We start from the raw sequence: 24786 nt of genomic DNA on the forward strand, positions 1-24786 counted from the left end.
GGAACCGAACCAGGGTCCTCTGCAAGAATAGTAAGTGCCCTTAAACTGCTGAGCTGTTCCCATGTGTTTTTTTTTTGGTAGTGGTCTAGAATTAGTGATTCTCTACTTTTAAATCACCTCTCAGAAAACAAGGAGTATAATTAGGGCCTGTTATAAGCTAACCAAGAACTTGGTAAGTAATTCTTCTGTGGATGAAAAGATATGGAATCTGCACTATTTAAAATGGTAGCTCCTGGCTACATGAGGCTAGAGAACCCTTGAAATGTGGCAAGTTCAACTAAGAATGAAGCTTTAAAATGACATTTTGAAAAGTTTTCAAAATGCATTTAAAGGCCAGGTGGCAGTGGCGCATGCCTTTAATCCTAGCACTCAGGAAGCAGAGCCAAGGTGGATCTCTGTGAGTTCAAGGCCAGCCTGGTCTACAGAGCGAGATCCAGGATGGGCACTAAAACTACATGGAGAAACCCTGTCTGGAAAAACCACACAAAAAAAAGCATTTAAAACGACACTTAGCTATAATATTAAACATTCAAATGTGTTTAGAACAACTTGGGTTTAGGAATATGCATTTTCTTCCTCCTTTTTCTCTTCTTCCCCTTCTTCCTCCTCTTCCTCTTCCTCATCCTCTTCCTATTCTCCCCCTCCTCCTCCTCCTCTTCTTTTTTGAGACAGGATTTCTCCGTGTAGCCTTTGTTTTCCTGGAACTTGCTTTGTAGACCAGGCTGTCCTCGAACTCACAGAGATCCGCCTACCTCTGTCTCTGGAGTGGTGGGATTAAAGGCATGTGTCACCATTGCCTGGGTTAGAATCTGCACTTTCAATTTATTTGTTTTAAACCAAAATGCAAACCGAGTAGTTTCCAGGAAAACCTGAGATCATTTACTGTTGGAGCCTGCCAACAATCAGCTGGGTATCTGGGTGAGGGCGTGCGGATTGTAGAGACAATGAAGAAGACAGAAAAGAGTTGAGAGGACTCCAGTCAGTGCCAGACAGTCCCGAGTTTATTTCACAGCCAGCTTATATACAGTTTTGAAGGACAGAGGTAGAACAATGCACAGCATTCAACCACCATCTATTCCGTCCTTGCATCAAGGAGCAGGCAGTTTCATTTTCTATCGCAGAATACCTCTGGCTGATACCTGATTACCAGCAGCCTGCATCTAGCTAGATAGATATTCCTTCCCAAGGGCTAATCAGGACTTTCTCACAGCCCTTCAAGGAGACTCTGTGGGCTAATCAGGACTGTTGGAGCAAACAAACTTGAACTCTATTGGCTCAGAATAGACTTCAGATTCAAACTGGGAAACTGAGTCAGTTGTGGGCTCCCACAATTTAGATGTAAAATTCGTATTGAATTTTTAAAATTTATTGTTAAAAATGCCATTTTCATATTAATGTCATATGTGTATTTGTTAGAATGTATTTTGCTGAGCCTAGGCCTTATGCATGTTAGACAAGTGTCAAGCCGCATCCCCAGACTTCAATGCAATTAGTATAACTTTATATAATGTAAGCAGTTTGCCTTGTATCTCTGTGAAGCCGTGCTGCTCTCAGTGCCATGAGAGCCATGATTGTCAGCCCACACCTGGCTCACATACTTCTAAGAGGATTCCAGGTGTTTAATTCACTCCTTGTCTTTTAAATCTTAAATCAACTATTCGCACAGCATCTGGCCTGGAATCCTGCTTTCATTGCTCACACCCCTGTTCCCCCTCAGAGTTCATACAGTTTATCTCTTCAGAATTCAAGGATGATCACGTGGAGCCCACACTCATGGCTACTCATTACTCCATGTTGTAGCTTGTCACACACAAGGGTCCTTACAGTCTGGCTTTCCCTCCCTTTACCAAACCTTCCTTCTGGACCTCTCACTCAGGGACCCTTCTAAAACCCTGTGCCCTTAGAGGGGCTCAGTTCACAACACAGATGGTTTCTCTTGTCTGAGATAAACATTAGCTTTTGGGTGCCCTCCTTTCTTTATCCTTCCTCAGATCCTACAGCAGACAGGATACAACCACCTCACTCTGGCGGATAGTAGACCTGTGATAAACACCGCATTAGTGACTTTTTTGCTGCTGTGGCCAAGGCAACCTACAGAAAGAGGGGTTTACTTGGTCTTACCAGTTCCATCGGGGCTAAGAGTCCATCCTCATCAGATGGGGGAAGCACGGCAGCAGACAGGCATGGTAGCTGGAGCAGCAAGCTGAGAGCCCCTATCGTGAACCACAAGCATGCAGCAGAAAGAGTGAACTGGAAATGGTACAAGCACTTAAAGCCTACCTCTGGGAATGTACTTTCTCCAACAAGGCCACACTTCCGAAGCCTCCCCAAACAGCGCCACCAACTGGGAACCAAATATTCAAATACACGAGACTATGGGGAACATCTCATTCAAACCACACCCACCATGTTGTAATTTCTCTTGTTAGGTGATACAATGACTTCCCTTGTTAGACTGTAATCCCAGAGGTCCTATCTTGTTTTTATTTGTTTGGGTTTGTATCACCAATACTTAGCGTGGGATTCAATTTTGTGAATATTCCTTAATTGGTAGTTAATTACCCTCCTCGACGCAGGCATTCAACAGTGTTGGCTAGGGTTGGATCTCGTTACCACCACTGGGCAATGTTGCCATTAGGCCAATTATTTAGTAAATAATTTAATAAGGCTGGGCGGTGGCGGCGCACGCCTTTAATCCCAGCACTGGGGAGGCAGAGGCATGTGGATCTCTGTGAGTTCAAGGCCAGCCTGGGCTACCAAGTGAGTTCCAGGAAAGGCACAAAGCTACATAGAGAAACCCTGTCTCGAAAAACCAAATAATAATAATAATAATAATAATAATAATAATAATTTAATAAATTGCCTCCTTAGTAAAAAAGAGGTAATACCTTATAGAGAGAACATTTGCATAAGTTGGCACAAGTAAGGTATGTAAATGTATGCCTAGTGCAAGGCCAGAATGCAATAAATAATAGTTGTTATTATTATCATTGCAGTCTAAACTATTTCTCTCTTTCTCTCAGGCCAAAAATCACACGTTTTAACTGGATTTCGAAAACCTAGTGTTACAGAAACTAATGAACTGGGGAGAAAAATCCAGTTCTGAACAGTCACTGAAATCAACAAGTATCTACTTTGCAAGGACCGTCTGACACTCATTTTGTGACTCTTGTTATTTAAGAAGAGTAATATGAGGCATAGAGTGAGTTTGCTCAAGATGTTTAGAATTTAGGAAGGAAAACTTGGCCTCGATGTTTTAGAATAAACTAATAGATTATGTACTAGATCCAGGGGTTGGGAAGTTGGCCACCAATTCAGTTATAGTGGATTGTGGGAAATTCACAGATGAAGTAGGCAACATCATATGAAATAAAATGAACCAAGTAGAGTGAAGTGAATATTTATAATTTTAATTGTGCCACTTTTAAAATCTTGTTGAGATACAATTCACATTTGTCTGACCAAAGTTTACAGTTCAGGTGGTTTTTTATTGTATTTTCTGTCCACTTCAACTCCATCCTCATTAACTTTCATCCCCTCATGTTTTACCTCCATCACTCTGCCTCCTCCAGCTACCTGTTCTCCTCTCTGTATTTTCCTATTCTGAGTAGTCCATATAGAGGTGATTTGGGATTGGTGGATTTTTGTGGTCTCATTCTGGGGCGAGCTCAGGGATTGGTGTCATTTTGTCCTTAGGGGTGGTGGCATTTCAAGCTCAGGGATCTCAGGGATTGGTGGGATTCTGAAGCCTGACTCTGTGGCAAGCTCAGGGATTTGTGTGATTTCAAGCCCTGATCTTAGGGTCAAGTCAGGGTCAGGGTGTTTTTCTTTGGCCCTTTTCACCCTACAAAAGAATGACAGCAAATAGAAATTGGATCTTACTTAGCTCTTTAAGACACATCTAACTATTTAGACCCCAAACTATAGCATTGTCTGGTGGGGTTGTCCGTAGATGTACGGTTGTACACAGGATCACTCAACACAAAGGGCATTTGGGAAAGGGTCAAGAAATGTACATGGCTGAAAGTTTCTGCAATTTATGAACATTATATAGACCTGAAAAGTGTAAGTATATTCTAATTGCAACAACAGCTAACAAAACTACAAAGAGATATAATGAGATTCCAGCAGACAAAGTAGAATGTTAAGTGTGTGTGTGTGTGTGTGTGTGTGTGTGTGTGTGTGTGTGTGTGTGTTGGTTTGAATAAGAATGCCCCTCTAGGCTCATGTGTTTGAACACTTGGTCCCCAGGGTGGCCTTGTTGGAGGAAGACTGTCACTGGAGGCAGGCTTTGAGTGTTTAAAGGCTCGCACCATCAGAGATTCATGCCATTTCCAGTTGCTCTCTCTAGTTCATACCTGCTGTCTGAAGATGTGAGCTCTCAAGTTCCTGCTCCAGCTCTCATGCTGCCTCCCTGCTAACATGGGCTCATCTTTCTGGAACCATAAGCCAAAATAAAATCTCTTCTCCTTAAGTAACTTTTGTCATGGTGTTTTATTATCGCAACAGAAAAGTAACTATACAGTGTTCAAAGAACACAAGATAACAAACCTGGGAATGAGCTAACCTCTTGACTCTGATTATTTCTCCTGTAAGTACATATGCCACATCTTACTGTGTTGGTCACTTTGTATCACTGTGACAGAAACAGAGAAGGACTTCTCTTTGAACATGGTTAGAAAGCATTCAGTCTATCATGGCAGGGAAAGTGTGGAGGAGCAGTTGTCCTCATGGCAGAGGGAAAACAAACAGGATTGTTGTGGAATATTAATTTAACTAGACAAAGATGGGTTACATTTGTTTATGCTGTGGAATATTACTTTAACTATGTAAAGGTGTGTTGCTTTTGTTTATGCTGCATTAGTTTATTATGTAAAGATGTGTTGCATTTGTTTCACCTTGCCTGCCTAAGGCATCTGGTTGTTCTAATAAATAAAATGGCCAGTAGCTAGGCAGAGAAAGGATAGGCAGGGCTAGTAGGCAGAGGGAATAAATAGGAGGAGAAATGTAGGTTACAAAAGAAGGAAGAAGAAGAAAGAACAAGAGAAGAAGGCAGAGAGAATGAGGTACAGGCCCAGGGCAAGAAGCCAGCCAGATGCCAGCCAGCCAAAGAAGCAGTGAAAGTAGGATAGACAGACGTAAGAAAGGTAATAAGCCCCAGGGCAAAAGGTAGACAAAGAGAAACTGGTTAGTTTAAGTTAAAAGAGCTAGCCAGAAATGTACCTATGCCAGGCTGAGCGTTCATAACTAATAAGTCTCTGTGTCATGATTTGGGAGCTGGTTGGTGGTCCCAAAGAAAAAGCCTGGTACATGGGATGCTGGCAGGTATCTCATGGCATGAGATTCGGCTCTGTGCTTTAGAGAGGAAGGACTCAGGATGGAGAAGAGTGAGGAGGCTCAGTAGTGAAGGGATGCTTTGCCCCCTTTTGAGGCTGTAGTCAGGAGTTCACCCCGGGGGATATGGCCAGTTGTTCTCCTTTAGATTGATGATTTGAGCATGTATGTGACAGTCTTGGATTGAATTCCATGCAGGGACAAAGGAGCTGGGGAAGGATGGGGGCAGGGTGGGGGTTCGACTGGAGAAGTATAATAAATATGGACAATACAATTACAGATTCTGAGGAATAATGATAAACACTGGTGAAATCAGTATTCAGTTTAGAAAGCAGAGCGAGATAAATATTACTGAAACTTGGGGGTGGATTTGGCCCAAACACATTATGTATACGTATAAATGTTAAATATATAAAATCATTGTTGAAACTGTCGTCTCATTCAGCCTTTTCTCTTGAGAGATTAGCCAATGCCCTAGGTTTTAATTTTATGTTTTCTTTGATGTCTTAAAAATAGCTATATTATTTATGCATATTTCCCTAAACATTTCATTTTTATTATTTTTGAGTGTTATGAAAGTCAATTGTTTGTTCTTTTACAAATCACTTATACTTACTCATATTTTCGATATTTACCCATGTTGTATTTATGAACAGCTCATGAATTTTTCACTCCCTTATAATTATCAGTTGTGAATATTTAACTACCCCTTCTCCAGAAAGTGGGCACTTGTTGCCTCTTCATTGCTTCCTACTATGAGAAATAGTTGCCATGAATATTTTCCATGTGTTTCCTGTGACATCATGTGAGAGATTGTCTTGGGAGGTGTTTTCTCAAACTATAGGTCATGATACCTCAGTCATGAACATCAATTACAGAAGCAAAGGAGGGTTAGGAGCATGCGAAGGCTGAAGCTCCAGGCCTCAACCAGCTCTGCATCTGTCCGTGATGTTTGTCCATCCCGGGTCTGTGGGTGGCTCAGTGGGAAGCCACAAACAGGACGTGTAGGCATTACAAGATGAGTACTGGCCTACCTGGGGACCTCACAAACGTTCCCATGGCGAAACGAGGGATCTAGAATGTCAGACACTGCGGCTGAGGTCGGTGGCTCCAACAGTTGCTTGCCAAGAGGATGGATGTGTGATCTGAGCATCTGGGCACCGTCACAAGCTGAGGTAGGTTCCTAAAAGTGAAGAAAAAAACATGGGTGCAAAAAGAAAGCCAAGAGAGAGAGACTCCCGGGCTCAAAAGAAACAGCAGTGTCCTCTACCCCTGGAAAGGTGCTTCATGACATGCCAGGGTAAGGAATCAGCGCCTGTGTAAATTCCTGCAAGGAGGGTGGAAGATATGAAAACTAGAAAATGTCAGCACGTATCCCACACAGTAAGAGCAAGTGTGTTTTTGTTAAGCCAATTTCACCTGTAAGCATTCTGAGCTCCTGTACCGAGGTTCAGGCTATTTCTTACCCTGCACTGAGGTACAGGCTCGCTCTTTTTTCTTTTTTCTTGATTTTTAATTTTTAAGGCAGGGTTTCTCTGTGTAGCCTTGACTGTCCTGAAACTCACCCTGTAGACCAGTATGGCCTTGAACTAAGATCTGCGAGGTACAGGGTATTTTTTACCCCACACTGAGGTACAGGCTGTTTCTTACTCTGCACAGAGGTACAGGGTATTTCTAATGGTGGTGGTGATAGTCAGAAGATAGATTTGGGGGTGCGCCTGTGCACAGTTTTTCGGTGTGAATTTGTACTGGTGATCTTCCTGCATTCCTGCCCTGTAACCACACTGGCATGCGCAGCAAGAGATCTTTGACTGTTGGCCATCTAGCTGGCTCTCAGTGGCATCTCCCATCATGCCCACTTTAAAATTCAGGTTTCCTTTTCTTATTAATGCAAGTACTCCAGCTGTTTACTTTTGGCTGGTTGACTAGACTACAAATAATTAGTTCCGGTGTGTGGCTTGTTTTCCCCACCTGTGATGTCTTCTGACAGAAGTTCTGAGCTTTAATGTCATTGGAATTCATTTTTTTCCTTTATGGATTTCTGTGGTTTTTAAAACTGTGTTAGATGTTTTTTAAGAAGACACAGGGCATTCTTACCTATTCCATTATTGTAGTTTTAGCCTTTCTGATGGAAACAGACTTGTGTGTGATGCGAGAAATCAAGTATCTTCTTCTTTCTCCCCTTTTTTTAATATGTGGAAACTCAGCAGTTTATTGACTGATCCGTTCACCCCTCACTGCTTGAGTGTGAACTGTTTTATGGAGCTTACTGGTGCGTGTGTATGTGTGCGCGTGTGTGTTGCCAGGACTTGAACCCGGGCCCGGTGCATGCTAGGCAAGTGCTCTACCATTGGCTGTATCCCCAGTCTCTCATGCTTCCTCCTTCTCACTTAATGTGTGTTCAGCTTTTTCTGGTTGTTCTATGTGGAGTTGGGAAGAAGATTTTATATATATATATAAAATTTAAAAATTATATCTATGTATTTATTGTATGTGTGCACATATGCACTCAAGCACACCATTATATGTGTGGAGGTCAGGGGACTGATGGTGGGAGTTACTGTGTGGTCCTGGGGTTTGACCTGATCGTCAGGCTTGGTGGCAAAACCTGTTGAGCCATCTTGAGCCCAGAAGGTAAATTGATTATTTTCAGTGTACAAAGACCTTATACCTACCTTACACATCCTGCTTTATTGGTTACATCGCTTAGGTAGTCATCCTTATTTTTGTCCATATCACTTGATTTGTACTGAGAATGGCTACTGAAAATAAAATCTATTATTAATTTGATGTCTTAACATTTTCCTTCCTTGTTTGCTAAAGTCCTTCCCTCTCTCCCTCCATCTCTCTCTCTCTCCCCTTTCTTCTTTCCCTCCCTTCCTATTTCCTGACCAAATCTGCTGTGTTACCCAGGCTGGCCTCAAACTCAAGACCCTTCTCCCTCCTTATCCCCAGTGCTAGGGTTACAGGTATATACAGCCATGTCTTGCTTTTGTTTGCTGATTTCTAATATTATTAACTTCTAATTATCACCTATATAATAATCAGTGAGCTTATTCTACCTTCTTTCCCCACTCACATTCATGCATGGTGATGACTTCCACCTAGTCAAAATATACAATGGATGCCCTACTCAGGGACCCTCAGCACGTTGTCCTTAGGTGTGCTTTTGAACACACTAAGTGCTTATGGTGCAGCCTTTTGCCTTGCATTAGAGTTCATCCTCTGAGATGTTCCTCAGGGCCTTGTGAGGATGGCATGTCTCGAGCACTTGCGTATATGGTGCATTTCATGATTGTTGCTTATTAGCTTTTTGTAGCTTCTTTCCTCTCCTTCCTTTTTTGTTTTAAGATTTATTTTATGTGTATAATTGTTTTGCCTACATGTATGTGTATGTACCACATGCATGCCCAGTGTCCAAAGGAGGTCAGAAGAGGGCATCAGATCCCCTAGAAGAACTAGCGTTATGGATGGTTGTGTGAGCCACAGTGTGGATTCTGGGAATTGATGCCAGGTCCTCGGAAAGAGAAACAAGGGCTCTCAACCACTGAGCCGTCTCCCCAGCCCCTGTGGCCTATGTCTTTAAGGAGCACAGCAGGCTCGTTCTTGCCTCCTTTTCCCTTCATATTCTGGTCCAGTGTCTCTCTGCATCACTGTGCAGTGCTGATTCTGTATGCTGTCTTTTCTGTGTTACTCATGGGTAACAGTCCAAGTCTTTTGCCCTTGTGAGTTCCTTGGCTCCCTTTATATAAATAAAAGCTTTTAAAATTTTTATTTGTTTTTTTTGTTTGTTTTTCAAGGCAGGGTTTCTCTGCTGTCGTGGACAAACAGGGTAGCCCTGGATGTTGTCCTGGAACTCACACTGTAGACCAAGTTGGCTAAAAACTCAGAAATCCACCTGCCTCTTCCTCTCGAGTGCTGGGATTAAAAGCGTGCGCCACCACTGCCTGGCATAAGCCTAAAAGCTTTAACTAGGCTATGTTTATTTCAACTTGTGCAGTTAGGTTTTGTTTAACTCAAGGAGCATTCTCTTGTGCCAGAGTATAGCACGGGAGAAACTCTGCCAATGGTCTGTTTTAAATGTCAATATACATGCCAGACCTTCATTTTTATTTTCTGTTTCAACATTTTTTTTTTAACTTTTAAGATGTATTTTATTTTTAATTGTGTGTACTGTAGTGCTCACAGGGGCCAGAAGAGGGTGTCGGGTTGGAGTTACAGGCGGTTTTAAGGCTCCAGACATGGGTGCTGGGGCCCAAACTGTGCTCTAATCAAAGAGCAGTGCCAGAGCTTGAGCCCTCCCTCCAAGTCCCCATTTCAACATTTTCTTCTTCTTCTTCTTAATTTCTTGTTTATGTTCTTGGCTGTTTGCCTTCTATTATTTAATGCTTATTATAAAATTTCCATTTGAGTCTATTCTTCCTTTGCCCACCAGTAATTAACTTGCCTTTCATTCTGAGATGATGTTACCTTTTGCTATATTTTATTTCCTCATTTTAATTGGATTTTATTCACTTCTTCCTGCTTGCAAGTGTTCTGTTGCCAAGCCATGCCACTAGTGCCAGAGCACATTGGATCTTGTTCGAGTGCAGTGCTGAGTTTCCTCCTGTTGCTTGAGGTGGGTACCGGGCACTGAGTTCTTTGGTGTAAATGCTTTGGTTCTCATTTTCTGGGTTTTGTTTTTCTTCAGTAGGTTTGCATAGCTGCACATAGATTATATTTATATGTGTGTATCAGCCCGCTCTTTATTTTTTAACAACAACAAATTACCACAAAAATTACTTGCTTAAGACCAAAATTTTAGTGACTTATAAGTATGTATTGCTGAGTGAATGGATCACCAGGTGCCTTACTTAGCTCATTCATGAAGCCACATTCACCTGCTGGGTTGGCTGGTGACAGGACCCTGCTGGGATGGATAGCTTGGTCCCTTTGTCCCTGTAGCCTTTTGTGCTAAAGGTGGCATCTTAAGAAGGTATCAGTGGAAACTGTGACCGTGTGTGAGGCCTCATCTCATGTCTTCCTAAGTGGCAATTCCATTGTGCCCTGGCAAATGGAATCATGGTAGTAGCCAAGATTCAAAGGAAGGAGAAATCAAGTCCCCAATCACATAATGAAGGGGCTTATGTACCTGAGAAGAGGGATTGGGCATCCATCCTAGCGAATGATTTAATACAGAAAATTCCTGGTTCCAGGGGACATTGTGTATAAAGATTCATCAGATACTGCATGTTATTTTTCTGAAGGATGCTAAGGAGACAGGTCCTATGTCCCTGGCACTCTTTTATCTTTGGAAAGTTGAACGCACTCGTATTCAGCTTTAGTTTATATTTTATTGCATTGCTAACTCTCCAAAAGGGAACTAACTCACGTGCCAATCTTAGTTCCCCATGGTGCCAGCTCAGGTCTTGCACATAGTTAAACCTCCCCTTGTTCAGACTTTGAGGCATCAACGGTCATTTTCAGCATTGTCACCCTGGGGAAAGTTTTCTTCCTTATTGGGTTTTTATTTGGATTTATTTCCGAGACAAGTCTTACCTTCTATCCCAGATTGGCCTTGAACTCTCAGTCATCCTGCCTCAGCCTCCCTAGTGCAGGAATTGCAGGCATGCAGTAGCATGCTGGCTCAATTTTAGGCAAATCTTAAACCCTCATGTCTTAGTTGCTTTTCTATTCCTGTGATAAGACACCACGACAAAGAAAGAGTCTGATTGGGCTTATGGGTTCAGAGAGTCCATGATGGCAGAGTGAAGGCATGGTGACAGGTGTCTGGAGCTGGAGCTGAGAGCTCACACTCTGACTCACAAGCAGGCAGAAAAGGCACATTGGGAATGGTGTGAGTGTTTTGAAACCTCCAAGCCCACCTCCAGTGACATATTCCCTCCAACAAGGCCACACCTCCTCATCCTTCCCAAGAGGCTCTACCAACTGGGGACCAAACATTCAAACGTAAGAGTCTATGGGGGCCATTCTCATTCAAATCACCACACCTTGCTTTCTTTATAATCTCCGTGGTGACTTCCCCGGTCTCCTCACAAAGGCTGGGGCTGGGGACTTAGTTATATCTTTCCTGGAAGTTGCTATTTATTTTCCTACATTCAGGTTATTTGAAGTCTGTAGTTCTTTTGTCTCCAATTTCTGCAGCTCACATAGAATAATCTGTCCTTCACTGTTTGCTGAACATTGTGGAGAGGTTCAGCTGTTGATGGCCACCACTGTCTTGGCCCTCTGGGCATCCATCCTTTCGATGACTCCTTATTTCTGTCCTTTCGCTTTCTGTGTTGGACTTCTTCTAAATAACCTTTTCAGATTTTCTGACAAATACTTTTCCCAGCTGAAACTGCCATTTTTACTTAAGATATGTTTTTGTTTTGGAGGTTTCCAGCTTACCCAGGGAGTTCAGTTCTGCTCACATTGGGTTTCTTGGGGAAATACTGCCTTAGAGAATCTTTGCCCATCTTATAAGTTTCCTCATGGCTCACAGGTCTCATTTTGGCTCACTGCCTTTTTTCTTGAAAATGGTTCCCATCTCCTTTACCCCCTCACCCCAGCTCCCGGTACCTTTCCTGTAAACTCTCTTTAATGCTTTCAGATGATGGTCACTTATCAGGCCCATTGCAGTTGTCTTCATTGTCACCGGGCTATTGCTAGCCTGATCCAAAAGATACATTAAACAGAGCAGAGGAGGCTGGTGAGCAGCACGGAAACATGAGACATAAGTTGTAGACAGACTGAGCACTTATGTAACTATTACCTGTGACACACACGAGGCAGCCCAGGGTAGGGCCTGAGTCAGAGCCGTTTGTACCACATGGGGCTGCCTCTGAGGGCACAGCTGCCAGGCTTATTTGATTGAGCACATTGTGATCTGATCTGGTATCAACAGAGGCTTTCTTTAATACATTTATTCGTTGTCTCAGCGGATGAGGCTGATGACAAGCACAAAAGCCTGTCATCTATTTATAGCTCAAGTGTGGCGTGTGTGGTTCCAGCTTGCAGTGCAAGACATCTTTCAGGCCCTCTGAGTCCTCTCCCCAGCTCCCCAGAGCCTGTTCTGTGGATTTTAGCCATTTTGCTGAGCGATCTCTAAGCTGCCAGTTTACTGATGCAAAGACTTTTAAAGTACCCATCCTCTCATTTCCCCACAAGGCTGACTCATACTTGTCTTCTGCCCTTGACTTCCACGTTTCTCTTTTATTGACATAATTTGCCATTTGATAGGTATGCCTGTAACCTAAGCCTGCCTGTATCCCTCAGAATAGGATGGTTATTATTCTGTTTGGAGGGAGAGAAACTGGAATGACTAGGGCCAGCTCACAGCTGGAAGTAGCACCATGAGGGAAATACAGACCTCTTATAGGATAGCTCTGATAGTTAAGGTCATTGAATCACCACATGGGAAAACTAGGCAAATGCCTTGGATTGGGGATATGGTGTGGGGAGTTACATTTATTTTTGCTTGTTGTGTGTGTGTGTGTGTGTGTGTGTGTGTGTGTGTGTGTGTGTGCACATGCATGCCATGGCATGCTCGTGAAGATCAAAGGACAACTTTCATCCCACCCTCTGAGTCCCAGAGATGAAATTTCAGTCACCAGGTTAGGCAGCATGCACTGTACTTACGGGGCTGTCATGCAGGTCTGGTTTGGGGCAGGGGTGTGTAATAGAAATCTGTTTTTCCCTATAGGCCTTTGGGATGATTCTGAGGGTTAGCAGAACATCCTTTCTGTGAGCAGGACCTGGATGGCACATGCTTGTAACTTAGTTCTCTAGAGAAGTTGGGGCTACATAATAACCTGCCCAAACAAACACTTTTTTCTATGGCCTGGGGAGAGAACAGGAAATAATCCTGAAAATTTTGAATTTCAGAGAAAAGATCTCCCAAAGGGTACAGCAGAGTGGCTGAAAATGTGGAATCATGAAGTGTTTCTCAAGTAGAAACTAACGTTTCTCAAGAAGAACTAACGTTACTTCCTACTTGAGTGGTCACATGATAGAGACAGACATATTCAGAGCTCTCTGCCCACTTGTCCTGAGTCTACAGCAGTGGCCACCTTGTTAGCCAGTGTCCCTTCAGTCTTAAGTCTGAAAGACAAAAGAGCAGGAGGTCAGTGGGGATGGTTTTTCAGGAATCCAAGTGGCTCCATCCCTGAGAAGGCCACATAAACACTTTACGTTCTGAAAGACAAGACTATGATCGCCAGTGGTAGAGACAGATGTGGCTTTTCAATGAGTTTTCAATGAGTGCAATTATTTTATCAGGCCCTGGAACAACCTACATTAATTTGGTGGCTTCATAACTAAGCAGGCAGAATGTCTTTAACCCCATCTCTGTGTCCCCAGTTGCCCACTATGGTAGTCTTCTGCAGAGTTCATAACGTGTTAGGTAGGCATATCTTACCTGTCCCTCCCTTTGCCCTCTAAACATCCTGGGAGAAATGCACAGCCCCCTTTTGCAGAAGGATTAATGAATATGTGAAGGATAAGAGAGATCTGGGTCCAGATTACACATCTCTATTTAAAAATAAGATGTCTTGTTCCCCCAATTCATTAATAAGACATTTCAGCACCCCTCAACCCCTGTTCTGAAAAGAAATACATGCCTATTGGGAAAATTTGAAAACCACAGAAGAGGAGGAAGGAGGAAGAAGTGGAGGAAGGAGGGAAACATTAATGCTATGGTGAGATCATCCCATGGTTCTCCATTACTGTTTTGATTGAACATTTTAAAATGCAATGTCTTAGTGAAACATTAGCAGAGAAACTTTGGTATAGGAGCATTTTCCTGTGTGACTTGAGCACATGGATCTTTTAGGAAGATCAGGGTTAAAAACCTTACCATGAAAACAAGTTAAAGACCAAAACCATAAATGATAATTGCTTTCCCAACAGTTTCTCAGGTGATGGAGGAAGATCATTCCAAACAGTGTTATAGAATACACATGGTAGAAATGGACAGCTGTGTCCTCTCTCATCACGTTCTTAATTCTGCCCGCCTTGGAGCTTAGAAATCCTTTACTATCCTTCTAGAGCCATTGTCCAAAAGGGATGAAGGGTTCGAGTTTGAAAAGGGAGAACACAGAAAATAACTTGATGAAATGGGTCACTGCTTTAAAGGGTGGCCTGAGATGAAGAGGTTCTCCAACACGAATTCCATAGAGCTCAAGATGACCTGAAAGAGTCTGACAGCACAAAATACCTTGTCTTCTGTAGACTTGCTTTCCTCATCCTTTATCTCCTGGGATCTGTGCTACCTGTGGCTGTCACCGTGGACAGCCTCTTCTGACTCCTGTGAGCTCGGTGGCCTGTTAAGTCTTGGTCTCTCAAGCTTTGTCCAGGAAGTGCGTGAGGGCACAGTGTGAGGGACAGGTGGCTCAGTGGCCACCACAGTCTCTGTATCCCAGAGCACCCAGGCCTTGCCCTGGCTCAGTGGTTCATCAGCTTTGGGTATCTGACGGCCATGCTCTTTAGTAAGTTCTGTGTGGGTTAACCATAGTCAGCCTCTGAAAGTGCTAACATTCATTCAGGAAGCTCTAACAAATAATTGTTCTCGGGTGGGGAATCCCATGCCCAGCTCAAAACAAAACAAAAAAAAAATGGAAAGAAAAACAACATAATATAGTGTGAATAAAGTACCAATTAGGGAAACATAGACTTGAGAATATCAATGGCAGAAAGGCATGGTGGGCATGTGTTTAGTTCCAGCACTCAGGCGGCAGACCAGGCAGAACTAAGAGTTTGAGGCCAGCCTGGTCTACAGAGTTCCAAGGTTACATAGTGAGACCCTGAGACTTTGTCTCAAAAAAAAAAAAAAAAAAAAAATCACAAAATGAATACTATCACCAACAAGCATGAAAAAGTATGTAATTTTTCTGAGCACAGCTCTGCTTTCCAAATGGGCATTTGATGCCCTGACCAGCTGCACTGACAGCAGGAGCCGCTGGCTGAACTGCAAGGCCGCTTGTCTGTTCTCCGGGGACTCTGTCCTTAAGTGGAGCTCTCTATGCCCTTGGCCTTCCTGGATGTGTGCTTTTTCAGTTTTCTAAGTCTTTATGGGTCTTCCCCATCCCCTGAGCTTTTTCTCCTCTCTCTAAGGGAGGAGAGAAGGAAGATGTGTGTGCAGGAGTCCTGCAGTCTGCTGAGTAAGCCTGGGTGCTAGACGGAAGGAGGAGAGAAGAAGGGAGGGGCAGGGGTGAGGTGAGTAGAGGCCTGAAGAGGCGGCATTGCCTTTACTTGAATGCTCAGGGCCCTGTAGACCTGGTGACTCTTCCAGCAAATGAGAGCTCCTCCACCAGAGACACCATCGCAATGTGCAAGTGAGGGTGTGGGGGTTTGTCCTGATCTGCATATGAGAAGTCTTCTAGTCTCTGACATTTGGAAGTCAGCCATGCTCTTGTCTCTGCCCCCCGAGAGCTGGGATGACAGGTGTGCATCAATCCCGCTTGTTCCTAGTCTTTATTCATAAGTGAGCACTTTGTTCTCCATAATATGAGAGGAGAATTGGGCTGAGTATATCTAATAGACTTGTTTTTCCAAAGTTCAGTCACCAATATTGGCACTGTTTTCTGGGGAAGAATAATTGGATTCATTCTGGCCAATATTCAAATGTGTGGCCCAAAGAGAGCTGCTCAAAAGCCACAGAAGTGGGGTTCGCCTGCTCTGTGCTGTGTCAGGATGTGTTCAAGTAGCCTGTGGCAGCCATGGCTACCCACTCTCTGGTGGATTGCAGCTAGTTGGATGCACAGAGGGAACGTTTCCTGCCTCTGAGCTTTTGCACTTATGCCTGGTCTAGATCAGAACTATAAAGTGCTAGTTCCTCCCCTTCTCACTGGCCATCAAATTCAGAAGGTCCTGAGACTGCTCCATTCCCCCAATGTGCAACCACAGCAGTTTTGGGTGCTAAATTATTCAGAACTAGCCTTGGCTGAAGTGTATCTGCCTTTGCTGTCTCTTCATATTCAGAGAAAAAAAATCAGAAAGCAGTGAGGGGAAGATGTGGACCTACACAGATACCACCGAGCTGAAGTAATTTTAGTCCCATGAACACCATGGAGCTGACTGCAAACCAACTTTGCAATGTCAATGTCACAAACTACCTTTAAATTTTGTCCATGTAAGAAAGTCTCACTGAGGAGCCCATTTGCCAAGATGGAGATGTTCCTGCTCATCTCACTTCCAGGACCTTTGGTGAGGCTGAGAGGAGAAAGGAGGAGTGCACACGTGTGCGCGTGCGCGTGTACAAACACATGCCTTTATGTGTTTAGTAAGTTCTTGCATAGGGTGCTCTAAGGTTTTTCCCATTCTCCTTTTCTCAAGTGATAAGAATTCCCGTGGCCTTAATCAAGTTGCAGTCCAGGTGCCGGAGGGAGGGAAGAGAGAGACACGTTGATTGTAACTGACAGCATCAGGCTCCACCAACAAAGAGAAGGCAAAGACTGCTGGGTGCTCCTCTGAGTGCTGAGGCCCAGCCCCCAAAGCTGCAGGGCTTGTGCCTGCTCTTGGGGCCATCCGAAGAGGTGCAGGGGCCTGCTATGGACACACTCCTTCCCAGGCTTTGTTGGCTGGCATCATCCTGCCCCATTCTTCTTCATCTAAACAATGCATACTTCTCTCCATAATTTCATCATAAAACACTCCATCCCTTTATTAGATCTCATCTGCATTTTCCCAGCTGCAAGGGGCCAAGGTGCTGTAGCTTAGGAAATCTGCCCTGGGACCAATCCTTTCATCTTTGGCTAGCATCTGCACACTCAGTAGACCCCTCATTTCACAGAACTCTTAGACTCAAAAGTTTGACTTAATACAAGATTTAGCTTTTGAATACTGTATATTTATTTTTTAACATAATTTTAAAAATTGATCCTTTGGAAATTTCTCATCATGCCCCCCAATCCCACTCATTTCCCAGTTCCTCCATGTCTACCCTTGTAGCTTCCCTCACAAAAGAAAAACGTATTTGTGTGTGCCTGAGTGTATGAATGTGCACCGTGTGCATCCAGGAGCCCTGGAGGGCAGAACAGGGCACTGGATCCCTGGAACTGGAGTGGCATATAGTTGTGAACCATGTGGGTGCTGAGAATTAAACCCAGGTCCTCTGTGAGAACTGTAAGTGCTCTTAACTGCTGAGACACCTCTCCAGCCCCAAATAACACAGTTTTAAAATGACTGGTTTTAAAGATGGCTCCTGCCTGCAAGGACACAAGCCAAAGTGCTGGACTCCCCGTGTGGTTAAAATCTCCACCCACCCCAGGCCAGGGCCCACACAGGTCTGTCAGTGTTCTTGGTACCTCTAGCAGAAGCTGGATAAACTTTGCATGTGGCTACCCTGGTGGTCTCTAGCTAGGAGAGTAAAGAAGCACAGCTGACTGCCTGTCCTTCCAGAAGGATCCTGCTCACCTCAGCTTCCAGCACTCAGTCTGAATATGTGCTCTTAACACAAGTAGGTGTGAAACTGTGCATACACCGGTAGCACTCCAGCAGTGTTTAATGGCAGATAGAAAATGAAGCCGTGTCCCTACATCTGTTGGTTCTGCATCCTATAATGGATTCAATTAACCACAGATGGAAAATAGACGAAAACAGTTTGTATCCGTGCTGAACACACACAGACTTTGTTTTTTTGTCATTGTTTCCTAAACAATGCAATCTTATAATTATTTGTATGACATTTGCATTGTATTGGGTATCACAAGCTACTTAGAATGATGCAAGGAGTCCAACCTTTTGACATTGCACTATGACATTGCCATCTACAAAAATGTTAGACCACCATTACAAATATGCTGGGACACATGCGGCCTATGGGCCATAGGTTGGGCATATCTGAAAATTATTCTTGAAGAAGCATATGGGATCTACGCAAATACTACACAATTTTATACTGGGGGTTTGAGTCCCTGTGCATCTTGGTCTCTGCAGGCATTCAGGAACCAGTCTTTGGAGAGAGAAAGGCTCATGCTTTATAGATGCATGCTGTAGGAACCCACCGTGACAGCACATGGGCCCAGCCAGTCTCTCTCTGATGCAGAGTAGGACGACAGTGATAACATGTATAATGGTGGCTTCTTATAAGCCACTCAGCGGAGAGTAAGCAGGTCTTCCTACTTTTCCTGTACATTCCCTGCTCTGCGCTTCCTCTTCTGCCATCGACTCAGTAGCAGACACTAGCTAAAGTAGTACGGGACTCAACCTGTCTAAAAGCAGCATAGGTGTTCAAAGTGTCCTTGCTCCAACGTAAAAGTTAGCTCTGATGTGCAAAGGCTCCCACCATCACTGAAAGACCAGACCTGGAAGTAGCCTCCTCTTGCCACCCAGGATTCCTTGGGGGCCTTCCTCACTGGGCTGAGTCTCATAGCAGTGTCCCTGCTTCTTCAGCCATCTTTCCTCTAAGTGGCAGGTCTGAGGTTTGGGATCCACAGTTTTCCTCCCTGTCAGTCTAGGGTACTCTGAGAGACTGGAGCCCTTGGGCAGTGATCATCCTGAGGGCAGGCTAAACATTTGCATCTATCGAAAGCTTGCCATTCACTGCAGTGTGGCTGGCCCCGGAGGGCACTGTGCTGAGAGAAATAACGGAAACACAGAAAGGACAAATGTGGATCGTCACGTGAGGATGCCAAATAATGACCTAATCTCCAGAGGATACTCTAGTAACAATTGGTCCAGGGAGGCTGGGAGAACAGGGAGAGAGTATGGCTCCCAGGGACAGGGTGTGTAGATAAGGGGGCTCTTTCCCAGTACTCTAGACCACATTCATGATAAGCAATATTTGGTTGTGCATTTCAAAATAAGCAGAGGAAAAGGTTTCCAATGTCGATGAAGACTGTACATCTCTGTGGTGCTGACCATACAAATTGATCTGACATCACACCTCACGTTATTCGTCACACTGTGTACTGTGAAAACACATAGTGACTGTGTGCTGCTGGAAATACCAAATGTGAAAGCTACAGAAGAAAAAGTCATGCTCTTTCTTGTATCCCTAGAGATTGAGTAATGATAAGGGTGGGGTAGGAGGGCTGTGCCTCAGGAGCCCGCCCTCTCCCTAAGCTGCTCAGGGGTGATTTATATGGTCTGCAACGTTGCAGCCTTTAGTTCTGAAATGAACCTGGGTTCATGTCAGTAGGCGGTGAGATAAAAGGATCTTAAGTGAGTTAATAATTACTTTTACATTTTCTATATGTATGATGCATATGTAGGCGTGTGTGTACCTTGGCACAGATGTGGAGGTCAGAGGGCAACACTGTGGAGTCGGTTCTCTCCTTCTACCATTATGTGGCTGACACTGGATGCTTTATACAATGTGGATTTATTATTTTGTAACCGTTGACTTTCAGAGTTTGAAGGGACCTACTCACAGCATTTTTACTGTGGAAAAACAAGGCCAAAATTCAGGTAGCGACTTGGCCAAGAAAGCACAATTCTTTATTTCACATGTTCTTGGTGACAGTTTCATAAATGATCTACTTAATGATGAAGGAAGTAGATCAGTAAAATGCTGAGGGAAACAGAAATGAGCAGGGAAGGGGAGTGTTATGTATCAATCACCTTCCAAATTCCTCTGAAAATGGAAGATGAGCTTCCTCTGGTGATACAGATTGGCCTAGAAAGACATACACAATGAAAATACAAAAACTGTCCTGTGAAATTTGTTTTGCTCTACATTGTAAGTAACTTAAATCATGCAGTTTGATCTTTCAGAAATAATATGAGTAGGCATGGTGGTACATGCCTATAATCACAGGACTCAGGAGCCTGAGGCAAGATTGGGAGTTTGAGGCCAGCCTGAGCCACATCGTGAGTTCAAGACTAACTTGGGATACAGAACAAGAATGCATATTTTAAAAAAAGCGTTAAAAAGCTTTTATGTTTCTGTGACATTTCTAATGCCAATATTTAAAAATTAAAGAAGAAATATTAAAAAACAAAACCAGAAGACTGCTGTTTGGGTACATAAACATCAAGCCCTGAGCTTGTATGAAAAGCAACAGACTGAGAAAATGTTTGATGAGCTGTGTTGTTCCTGAAGTGAGGAGGCAGTTGCTATTTTGGCTTCAGATTTACTATGTAGCTCAGCACGGCCTTGAACCTGTGATCATTCTGCCCTTGCCTCCCAAGTGCTGGGTTTACAGGTCTACACCATCACACCAATTTATGTGATGCTGGGGATGGAATTCAAGGCCATGTGCATGCTAGGCCTGCACTGGCAAGCTGAGCTACATCCCAGGCCTGGAAGCAGTTACTTTAGTCGTAGAAAATGAGATAAATGAAGACAGCGAGGGAGAATTCTCAGGGCCATGTTGAGCTGTGGTCCTAATTACTTTCCTCTTGAGCTTCATATCCTGGGAAACTGGGGGGGCATCCCACCCCCACATTTCCCTAGGGTTCTCTTGAGCAGGAAATATTAGAAGTATAGAAGGGAGAGAAACAGATAGAAAATACAGCATAGCCTCAGGAGGGCCTGGATCCTACTCCATCGGGCCCTGACTGTTTCTGCCAAAGGACTTTTAAAGGAATGCCAAGAGGTGAAGCAAAAGACCCTCCCCCCAGTACAGCAAGTGCAGACCATCCCAGACAACTGGTACTCAGACCCGTGGTCAAACCGTCCTCTTTATACAGACCTGCTGGGTAAAGCCACTAGGAAACCTGAATGGGCTCCAACAGGAAACAAGAATTCCCAAATACACGTGTAGGCACAAGGTTACAGGCTTTTGTTTTTTGGAAGCATGATAGGACAAGCATGGCACATTTCACAGCTCTCCTCTAGAGCCAGGCTAATCACCTCATTCAAATGAATCAGGGTTCCAGGGTTCTAGAAGTGAGGTTCCAAAGTGGACTACCAGCTGGTGCTCATGAGCATGTGTTATCTTTAGTCCCAAAGCATTGAGAAATGGCTTGAGAAGCACTGGTGGCTTCCTTTTATGTTGACACATTTGTGTATGCACACGTTCTTTATAATAGCATGCTCCAGGTGAGTTTGATGAAGAGCAAGGAGCGCAGAGAGATGAAGGAACTTGCATCAGCCTGTATTATTCTGCTGATGAGTGATACGGTAATTTGTATCGTCCTGGTCATGGCTTGGGGACATTTACTTCGCATTCCCATCAATCTCCGTTCTCCTTCCCAAAGTCTATACCTTAAGTGACAGCAGCCCCAGGGGTAAGCTTTTCCATCCCTAAATCTTTCCCATACACACATTCTAGAGCTGTAGACACTTGGAAGTAACTGGAACTTACTGCCCTGTAAAAAGTCCAGTAAGCAGATAGGGCCTCCGAAGGGCTGATTACCCAGGGCAAGCCACAGCATTAGACACTCAGTCCTCTGCCAGCACAGAGTGACCATAGAGTCTCCAGGAAGCCCCCAGTTCACATCCTCATCAAATGGAATGTCTCTACCCTCTGCCGTATTGCTCTGCCTCTGAGTCACAGCCTCAGACCTCTGGTGGGGCATGCTTGGGTCATGTGATCACCTCCAGATGAAGTGTTGGAGAAGTGGGCCTGTGCTGTGGTACTGTGGTTGGACTCTGAAGCCTATCAGTAGAGAGTGAAGAGACAGGGATCCATAGCTCCTGTTGCCTTGTCAACACCTGAGAGTATCTGTGACAGAAAGCACAGGTGCCTGATTGAAGCCTTCTGTGCTGCTGACATGAAACACGGCTTTCATTGTGTGCTCCTGACTGTTGAGAATTAATGTTTGAACCTGTCAGTTTTCCATTGCAAGTCTGCTTTGGGCTAGCTCGCATTCTGTTTACAGCCTCTTTGATATTCTGGGCCAACTATTCAACTTCTCTGACCCAGAATTCCCTCCTCTACAAAACAGATGCATGTACACTTAGCTCTTTGCATTGTTTTGAAACTTAACGGAGAAAGTGCTGGCAGCTCATTTGCCCTGTTACTTGATCTGGAGTGGGTACTCTGTCATCATTCTTGTAAAACCAGACCATCTGCAGAAGACTCGCTGACATCATCAAACTGCCGCGTTAGCTGCGGAGGTCTCCAGGATCCTTGGTTGTGCTGTGTCTGCCAAAGAGACACCATGTCTCTCTCTGTGGTTGGTTGCTTTCCTGTTGCTGGGAATCAAATGTTAGAGTCACCTACATGCTAGGCAAGTGCTCTACTATGGAGCCACAGCCTCAGTCCACCCCCTTTCTCTTGTCTAGATGTCTGTCTATACCCCATTTCACTCCATACCTGCACTACTACATTTTCTGTTCATAATATCACAATCCCACAAATTTGGCAAATTATGAAGTGGAGGAATTGCGCCTCTCTGTTCTACTCCAAGGTTGATTGGCTGCATTTGGTGGTGACTTACTTGGCAAAATCCTAGGGTAATGCAGACCCTTAGCTGCAAGAGACAGGGAGGTGTGCCCGTGTCTTCCATTTTTTTCTTCCCCCTTACAGATCTAGCAGGGTCCCATCATGGGGCTCCATCCTGATGATCTTGTTGGACACTGAGTTCCTTCTCAAGGCTCTTCCACTAAAGACCATGGTTGGATTGAGGTCTTACTCTCTTCACCCTCACAATGAGGAAAACTTGTATTCTAACCACAACAGCAACCGGTGCTGTGATCCCTCCATTATTCATCCCAGGTACAGGTTCAGCCTTGGATGGAAGCCGTGGCTTTTGGGGGGATGGTCCCTCTATAATCCTATATCCCATCTGAGATTATGTCTGTATCCCCAGTAATTAGGAGGAAAAAAAATCAAGACTTTGTCTGAAAACAGCAAAAAGATAACTTTTTCCTATTGTATCTTTAAAATTGTAAAACTAGACTGTAAGATGGCCAAGCCTGATGAATTACCTTCCACCCCTTGAATCTACTTGCTAGTGGGAGAGAACTGAATCCTGCAAATTGTCCTCCGATCTCCTGAATGCTGTGGCATGTATATGTCCTCACCAAATAAATGAAATAAAAGGAAATTTTAAAAATGTAAAGTATAAAGAAGGATCTAGAAGTTTTAATACTCCTTTCTCTAGTAGTGGACATAGATACATAATATAAAGACATATATTGATGGTGACAAGTATTTACATAGTTTACATATGTGTATTGAAAATGGGTAAATATGTATTTGTTCATTATATATATTCATATCTTCACTCCCCTTTTTTTGGAGGCAAGATCTTGCTCTATACAGTCTAGGCTGGTCTCAAATCAAGACCATCCTGTCTCAGCCTTCCAAGTACTGGGACTACAAGTTTGGGCCCCATGACAGGCATTTATCCATTCTTCATTGAAGATTATATTACAGGGGCTGGAGAAATGGCTCAGTGATTCAGAGCAATTGTTGCTTTTTTCCAGAGGACCTGGGCTCAATTCCTATCATCCACATGGTAACTCACAATCAGCCATCTCTCCAGTTCCAGGCGATCTTGTCAGATCTCTTCTGACCTCTGCAGGCACCAGGTACTTACATGGTTGTGGGAGCCCACAGAAGCTATCTGGTGAGAACTTACTCAGGGTCAGAGAATCTGGTCTTGCTTTACCCAGCAGGGCTGCATAATGAGATGATTGGTTGCCGGCATGTTTACCAGGTGTTTGGAAGGGCCTATACTTGGCTGTATGGTGTGCTTTGATCTTGCAAGGGGGAGGCCTTTTGCCTCACCCCTTGGTGTTAGAATTCTGCCCTCACTCCAGCTGCATGACTGCACATGCACAGTTCAGGAGTTAAGCAAAGGGTCTTGTGTCTTATATCATCATTGTGCACTGGTGATCACGTATGCGGAACATGGTTGCACAATCTGTGCATGCGTGGCATGGCTCTGTAAGCCCATCTGTGCCTTAAAGAGCCGTGACTCAGACCCCACCTTCTCTCTCTCTGTTCTGCTCCCCCCACCCCACCATCTTTCTCTCTGCCCTCTTCACGTGCTCCTTCCCAGGCCTGGTTCTCTTGTATCCCCCCTTCCTCCTAATAAAGCTCTCTATAACTATGTAGTCATAGCTGTGGCTTGTGGCCTCTTCGGGTAGTAACAAGCACCGCAACCAGTGCCGTTTATCATTCATTTCATTGGTGCCGTACTTGGATGGGCTCTTTCGGCTGCTCTGTGTCCGGGGCTGAGCGTCGGAAACCTATACCGAGGTCCACTGGACCTGCGACTGCCCACTCCACTTTTTTCATTTGCCCAGTCGCCGGACTTCTCCACACACACCACATGTGCTGCCAAGATTGGTGAGTCCCCTGCTATTTCCTGTGACGGCAGCCTGAGATATATTCCTTGCGCCGGACCCCAGGGCAGCCCTCGGTACCACAACACGTTCAATCTTGATGTGCTGGTATGTATGCTCCAGCCCTTACCCTTTTCATGATGATGACTGGGTAATTTGTGCTGTTATGCCGGCCCACAGACTGCCTATTCTCAAAGACGCTTGAAATAGGAGCCTGGGGATCCTGTTTGTTATTTTTTTTTTTTTTCTCTCTTGGCTGCAGCCATGGGACACGGGGGCTTCCTCCTCAT

At 44.3% G+C, this 24786-nt stretch overlaps 2 protein-coding genes across 2 annotated transcripts in view; both read left to right on the top strand.

Annotated features, from left to right (window-relative positions):
- The window catches only part of Nup58 (nucleoporin 58), a 54432-nt gene extending 51034 nt beyond the window's left edge, over positions 1–3398 (top strand). The window contains exon 15 of the mRNA XM_059273540.1: positions 3024–3398. Within this exon, the coding sequence (XP_059129523.1) occupies positions 3024–3106 (83 nt within the window). The 3' untranslated portion in view covers positions 3107–3398. The remainder of the gene's footprint in view (positions 1–3023) is intronic.
- Positions 3399–6515: 3117 nt separating this feature from the next.
- Positions 6516–24786, top strand: part of Atp8a2 (ATPase phospholipid transporting 8A2) — a 591431-nt gene continuing 573160 nt past the window's right edge. The window contains 1 exon segment of the mRNA XM_059273541.1: positions 6516–6634. Within this exon segment, the coding sequence (XP_059129524.1) occupies positions 6538–6634 (97 nt within the window). The 5' untranslated portion in view covers positions 6516–6537.

Source organism: Peromyscus eremicus, chromosome 9, assembly GCF_949786415.1.
Source record: "Peromyscus eremicus chromosome 9, PerEre_H2_v1, whole genome shotgun sequence".
In the NCBI taxonomy this organism is placed as follows: Eukaryota; Metazoa; Chordata; class Mammalia; order Rodentia; family Cricetidae; genus Peromyscus; species Peromyscus eremicus.